The 7934-nt window shown below is 37.7% G+C and overlaps 1 protein-coding gene across 1 annotated transcript in view; it reads left to right on the top strand.

The window, feature by feature from the left end:
- Nucleotides 1-7063, top strand: part of LOC135216354 (phenylalanine--tRNA ligase, mitochondrial-like) — a 292985-nt gene extending 285922 nt beyond the window's left edge. Inside the window, exon 8 of the mRNA XM_064251594.1 lies at nucleotides 5544-7063. Coding sequence (XP_064107664.1) covers nucleotides 5544-5552 — 9 coding nt within the window. The 3' untranslated portion in view covers nucleotides 5553-7063. The remainder of the gene's footprint in view (nucleotides 1-5543) is intronic.
- Nucleotides 7064-7934: the final 871 nt, after the last annotated feature.

Consider the following 7934-nt stretch of genomic DNA (forward strand, 5'->3'; position numbering starts at 1 on the left):
GAATAAGCCACAACAAGTAAACGTGGTACATAATAATAATCAAGTTGCAGGGATGGTTTGTTATAACTGTAAACGACCAGGTCACATGATTTCAGACTGTCGGACGCGTTTTTGTTCAATACATAATAGTTCCATTCATTCATATAATCGTTGCTACTCGCGGAATCAACAGCAGAATCCTACAAACACGCAACCAGTTGCCAGTGCAAATAAAAAGAAGGGTCCTCAGTACTATAAAAAGAAACAAGCAAACGGCAATGCTGCTCAACAGCAGGCAGAAACAAACAAATCGTGCTTCAGGTACCTCTGTTCCTGGGCCGTCTAGCCAGAACTTGCAAGGGCAAGCGAATTTTCAAGGTGTGCTAAACAAAGCAAATACCACATAGTTCGCTCCAAGGGGGGAGAGGACGATGTTGAGTCATCAATATCAACATCTTTTGTATCAAATAATCAGTTTAATCATTTATCAGATCATTGTGAGGCAATCGATTTTCCTATGAAACACACGGCCGAATCCAAAAAATCTGTGCAGGTTCCCGTAGATTTGCAACAAATTCATGCAATTATTAGTCAAGACGAGTTACGACCAACCTTACATGCAGTAAATTTGGACCATAAGTCATTCACTTTGTTCTTTGATTCTGGTAGTCCACGTAATATCATGGATTTAAGGACTCATCATTTACTCTTTTCAAACTTCCCTATAGAGAAGTCCGGAATAAGACTCTCAGGCATAGGAAATAATGAATTAAATGTGGTAGGAGTAACTCATGTTCAGTACAAGGTCGGTAAGCACACGTTTTCCGATACCTTTATCGTTGTACAAAACATTAATATGTATCCCGCAGTAATTATCGGATACCCGTCTATGGGCACTCAAAATATTACCTTAGCACCTGCAAAACACGGCGTGTATATCAAAGGAAAATTCTATAAGTCTTCTAATACCCTAAAATCAGTTTTAGATAATAAAGAGACAGACAGAGTAGTCACTTATATTGAAGAACCAATCACTTGTCTCATGAACCAAGAAATAATACATGCGACCCAACAGAACTCTCGCTCGCCCGTAATATCAGCTTTTATGCAAACTCTCGAGCCGAACGTAACTTCGAACATATTAGTGCGTGTAAAGAAAACCTTGCCAGGATCTGAAATGTTAATCCTTTCCGAAACTCTGAAAACACACGGATTATCCGTCACACAAGCCATTTATACAGTCGGCTCACACCAACAATGTCACATCGAAGTCTGTAATCATTTGAATACCACTTTAGTAATCCACAAAAATCAACATATCTTGGATGCGGAAGTTTATAAACATCGCATTCTTACCGTAGCTGAGATAAATCACGCTCAATCAGTTGCGGATGAATCCCTTTTGCAATCTATAAAGAACAAAATCAATAAGGACATTCAAGAAGAAGAAATTCAGCAGAAATTTTTGAATCTTTTAACTGAATATCATAATGTTTTTTCCACTACGGATGGAACCCTAGGAAAAACGGATTTCATCGAGCATCAAATAAGGCTCAAGGACAAACAGAAAGTAATCTATGTACCTTCGTACCGACTTCCTATGAAATTTCAGAATGAGATAACTGAGGAAGTAGGTAAAATGCTAAAAGAAGGAGTCATTAGGAAATCAAACAGCCCTTATAATTTTCCGTTAATAGTAGTACCGAAAAAAGATCGAACTTGGCGGATATGCGTCGATTTTCGTCGCTTAAATGAAGAAACAATCCCTGACCAATTCCCAGTACCATGTACTGACGATATTCTATCTCTACTAGGTCAGAACAAATATTTCACCAGCTTGGACCTACTAAAAGGCTTTCATCAGATTCCGTTGGAAGAAGAGAGTATCCCATACACTGCCTTCAGCACAGCCAGGGGACATTATGAATTTTTGCGTATGCCTTTTGGTTTACGTTGTGCTCTCATAACTTTTACTAGAATGATAAACATTGTGTTTGGAGACTTGTTAAGAGATATCCTACATGCCTACATGGACGACCTAGTAATCTTTTCCAATACCTTAGAAGAATATCTACGTAAATTAGAGTTAGTGCTACAAAGACTAAGGCAGCATAATTTAAGGGTAAAGATAAGTAAGTGTGAATTTTTTAAAACAGAACTAGTCTATTTAGGTTTCACGGTGTCTAGTGAAGGTCTTAAAGTAGTCCATGATAAGGTATCGGCTATCCGTAACTTTCCGATACCTACCAACGTCAAGGGAATACAGCAATTTTTAGGCTGTAGCGGATATTATAGGAGGTTCATTAGGAACTACTCCATCATAGCCGCTCCCCTAACCGATCTTATAAAAAAGGGCGTAGATTTCATATGGTCTGAAAATCATCAACAGGCGTTCGATAAATTGAAAGATGAACTGTGTAGTTCTCCTATCTTGAAATTTCCTGACTTCGGTAAGGAATTCTTCATAGCAACAGACGCCTCAGACCTAGGAGTAGGTGGGGTATTGCTTCAACAATATGATAAACAGTTTTTCCCTATAGCTTTTTATTCACGTAAACTGAGACCTTCCAAAAGTAAATATGCAGTAATAGACAAGGAAGGGCTCGGTATTGTTAATTCACTCATGCATTTTAAATTTATAATATACGGTTATCCCGTCAAGGTTCTCACTGATCATAAGCCCCTAACCGACTTCTTTAAAGGCTTTAGTCACAGCCCTAAGCGAACTCGGTGGCACATGATCATCCAGGACTTTGGCGCGAGGATCGGGTATTTACCTGGGAAAGCAAATATCATTGCCGACGCATTATCACGCAACCCCTCTTCATCTTGTACCGAGCCATTAGCTGAATTAATAGATATCTCAACCTCCACGCCCATTGTTAAAACTATATCTGAACAGGAAGATCTGGGCTGGAGTGCTGAACTATTACAGACGGAACAAAGAAAAGATCCGCAAATAGAAAAAATCATCATTGCGTTAAACGGAAATCCGAAGGAAAAGGAATATATAAAGTATAAGCAGCAGAATTATATCATCAAAGATAATATCCTGTGTAGATCCGTGACGAGGAAAACCTGCAACACACCACAGTTGAATAACAACCAGGTGGTGGTACCTATCTCACTCATACCCACTGTCTTAAAATGGTTGCATGAAAATCCACTGCATGGACACCCGGGTTATTCCCTAATGTCACAGAAAGCCAAATCCTTATTTTATTGGCATACGATGCTTACAGATATAAAAAAGCACATAGCAAATTGTCGCACTTGTCAAGAATACAAAGGGCACACGAAGACACCTGTCAGCCTAGGGGCTTACCCCGTGCCAAATCAACCCTTTGAAAGAGTACACTTAGATTTATTAACAGGATTTTACGAGTCAGACAGAGGAAATAAGCACCTCCTAGTAATCATAGATGCTTTGACTCGATATACAGAACTGATAGCGCTTAAAACAAAAACCGCAGTCGAGTGCGCTAGAAAGTTTTACGAGTGCTACATTTGTAAACATGGAATTCCACACACCATTATATCAGACTCGGGCGGGGAGTTCAATAATCATTTCCTTAACTCCTTGTGCGAATTCCTTTGCATAAAGAAAATCAATACCATGATCTATCACCCAGAGTCTAATGGGCTAGTGGAAAGGGCAAATCGTAAGGTTTTAAACATTTTAAGGGTCACCTTAGGGGGGGCAGACCCCAACTGGGACATTGCCATACCTGCGGTACTAAGCACACTTAATCACTCGTATCATGTGTCTATTAAAATGACACCGCACGAGGCACTGTACGGTATCCCAGCTAGAACACCTTTCCATGTATTAACGCCTACAACTAATTTATCAAATCCTCTAAAGGATGTTATGGATGCAAGCATAAGTCGATATAATATACTTCGTAAGAATCTAGAAGAAGCACAAATTACAATGAAAAGAAATCATGATAAAATAGCTAAGCCAACTAGAACATATGCCGTGGGCGATCAGGTATACATACAAGTATACGTACATAAAGGTTTAAATTATAAACTGACACCTAAGTTTGAAGGCCCGTTTTAACATTTTAGAAATATTAACGGCCAATAGATTTAGGGTTCAAAATGTATCCAAACCCACTGATGTGAGAATAGTTCCATTGGCACATATCAGAATCTAAAGAAAGGTAGATGGAGTGAGGGAAAAAAAATGGTTGTATTTATGAAACTTTTATAATAATTTATATATGTATATATCAATCCTATTTGTATGTAAACCTATTCTTTTACACGAGTTATTACATATATTTTACTCATTGCAGGTTTTCAAAAATGAATCTGTTATTGTTAGGAGTGATATTGTGTGTTCAGACATCTTTGTTGTATGGAAAGAGCGCTAAGATGAAAGAAATAGAATTTAATCATGGCTCGATTATCGAGAGAACAGACGACATTTTTATAGTGTCAAGTAATATAGTCATAGAAGTGGATATGCAGGCCATATTTTTGCCTGAAGATGACGTCCTTAACTTAAAGAATGACCTGATGAGGTTTGCCATTTCGCTTAAGGAGATGCACCAACGTAATTTTCATGCTAACTCAGGGATTTCGCTAGCTCAAACCCTAAGCGTCGCGGAAATGTTGTCTTATGACATACAAAATAAAACCGCTGAGGCAGAGGAACTTGCTCGGTCGTGACTTGCGATGTGGTCTGCGGCACAATAATCTCGAACGCCGCAACCCGCTTATTCTGGCTGGACTAAACATCTTGGGATCTGTTGCGAATCTAGGCTTAGGAATTTCAAATCGCCTAAAGATAAATAATCAAAATAAAAGAATTGAGTTTTTGCAACACAAAACCGAATTAGCTTTGTCTGAACTTCGCAGCCAATTATTCTCGATCAATCAAATAATGAGTTTGGTAAACGAACATTCAAATAATATCGATCAGATTATGGAAGTTCAACATTTGCTGGCTACGTTAGCTTACTATAGTTCGAAAATAGATCATATCCGTGTGAAAATATCACATTTTATTGAGAAATCAAAAGACTATGTAGAAGCTATTACGTTAGCGACAAAGGGTGTGTTATCTCCACACCTCATGCCTACTAAAGATCTGACGTTAACTTTGGAGAACGGACGGGAGAAACTAGGTTATATTCCTTTATTAGACGCCCATAAAGTAGAGTTCTATTATAGCCTAATATCAGTCAGCGTTGAAAATTACAGGATTATGATCACTATACCTTTTGATTCTTCCGATGCTTGGCAATCATACAAAATAGCACCGTTTCCTACTTTCATGACGAATAACTCAAGTCCAGTAATATCCAATTTGACGGGCATGTTCTGATTTCTTCTGATAGGAAATCATTTACAGTCATTAAAGACTTAGATAAACTCACTCACTGTTCAGAAGCCATGAATAATAAAATTTGTACAGCTGACTCTTTTGAATTCTATCCTATATCAACGGATTCATGTGAGTTAGGCATAGTGCTAAACGGCTCTCTCTCTCATACAAGCGAAGGTTGTCTGGGGAAACTTTATCCCTTTTACAGTAATAAATTCAATTACAGAATGAATAATGGCTCCTGGATCCGATACGACAAAGCCGGTTTCCACGTCGTATGCCCAGACGGGACCACCGCCCATTCCCCAATCTTTGTAGCAGCTGATGGTTGTACGGGGACATCTACAAACTACACCGTCAGAGGGGTCAACACGATAATACGTGAGAAGGCGTATTTTGCGAACTATACTTGGGCGTCTACAATTATCCCATCACTACCTCTCCCATACAACGCGCGGGTGGCTCATCGTTTGACGCAACTGGCTGAGATGAACCACGCGTCACCGACTTATGCAGGTGGAGAAAATCTTCGTTACTACATTCTGCTGGCCGTGTTCAGCGTGACGGCCATATTGGTTATCGCCGTCAACATCTTTGCTTGGCGTAGGCTGAGGCGTACACAGAAGGATCTCCAAGGAAACGTATTGTCCCGTCCAGATGACGTACCCGTTACACTCAAGTCGTTTGAGTTTAGGGCCGCCTGAAACTGGCCATTTCATTTTGTGCCTAGGAAAATTGTCTGGAATTGTGTTGTGTGTGAAAAGCGGTCTGTATGCTGGCAAAAATGTAGGACAAGAAAGACTCACGCCTTTGCATTTGAACAGTTAAAGTATCTCCCGGGCACCTAATAAAGTATTATAGCCCAATCTTATACATTAATATACTCCTAAAGGTATTTTTCGGGCACCTAATAAAATATACCAGCCCTATATATTAATCTGGCCACAATTATACTATTATACAATTGTACCATTATATTTACCTATTACAAAGAGTGACAAGTACTCTTTAACAATTATCCATGATCATGTTGTAATCTATCAGTAACCACTATTCTTAATCAGGTTAACTATTATCATAATAATCATGTATACATGTTAATCCTTTGATTTTTACCTTTTGATTATTTTTGGGTACCTAATTATTATTATTACCAAACATGGATCTAGATTTTCCATGCATTTATCTTTGTTTATGAATATGTAAAAAAGGGTATGTAACAGAACCTTTTTATGCATTTAATCACTTGTTATGTTTATACCTAAACATATGTTACGAGCACGCTCCTAAGAAACCATGTTTAAAGTAACTTTTGTTATTCAAGGCTTGAATGGTAGCTGTCCGAGCCTAATGTAATAAATACATTTTAGAATTACATAATCTGTAAATAAAAACCCATGACCTGAAGTCATTGGCATTAGGAGGGTCCTACGTGACCAAGGCAGATCTAGATTACGCTATGCGATGTCTGCAGTAGCCTGATTTAGGTTTGTTTGATATGTCAGCTTGTTGTACATTATCTATCTTTTTCAACACGCCTTCCATGGGAAGCGGTTGACCTGTTAACCTACGCCGGAAACTTGTAACTTCCGAGCCGGCGGACTACGTATGTTTTTATGTGAATCGCTGAGATAGCTAATGTTTCGCTATCAACGTGATGCTCTAAGAAGTCAGTTCATTTCCAGCCATCAAACATATCGGTCTCCCGACCGAACTGTCTCTCTTATTATGGAGTTACAGAATAAAGTTGTTGTACCTTTTTCAACTTATCCGTTTGAATCATCTCCTTTAGTTTAAGAAGAACCACTTTACTAAGATATTACATAGGAGACGGAAGGAACCAGAAATACTTACGAATGACAGTCGTAACGGAAAAAACAAACAGGTCTTTCGCAAAAGCGAAGCAAGAGATAATATATATATATCTATATCTATATGTATATATATATATATATATATATATATATATATATATATATATATATATATATATATATATATCCATTCAGGAAATCGCAGACAATCACATCAGAAGAAACATTTATTGAGACGTTTCGCACATACAATATGCATCTTCAGTCTGTTGAGATAAAAACACATACATATTAACATTCAATAAGAGCAGCATTCTTAATATAGTAAAAAATACAAGACTAAAATTAACTTAACATTGACAAAAAGGACTAAAAATTGACAAGTAAAACAAAAAAGTAAAAAGTACAAATAAAAAACAAATACCAAGGCGCAACCAACTGTTAGTTGAGAAGGAAGGAGGTAGAATGACTAGACTTGGGCAAGAAGTTAAAACGTTGACTATGCCAGACAAAGCGGAGAAGATGAAACTCCACTATTCAACGAGGGAACAAGACGTTTAATATATAATGACTCTAGATTGGTCTTGTTCCCTCGTTGAATAGTGGAGTTTCATCTTCTCCGCTTTGTATGGCATAGTCAATGTTTTAACTTCATGTGGTTGTCTGCGATTTCCTGAATGGATTTATGTGATACACCTGCATAGCCTGTATGTATGTTATATATATATAATTATATATATGTATATAATATATATATATTATATATATATATATATATATTACTATATATATATCTATTATAT

Source organism: Macrobrachium nipponense, chromosome 6 (assembly GCF_015104395.2).
Source record: "Macrobrachium nipponense isolate FS-2020 chromosome 6, ASM1510439v2, whole genome shotgun sequence".
NCBI classification, from domain to species: Eukaryota; Metazoa; Arthropoda; class Malacostraca; order Decapoda; family Palaemonidae; genus Macrobrachium; species Macrobrachium nipponense.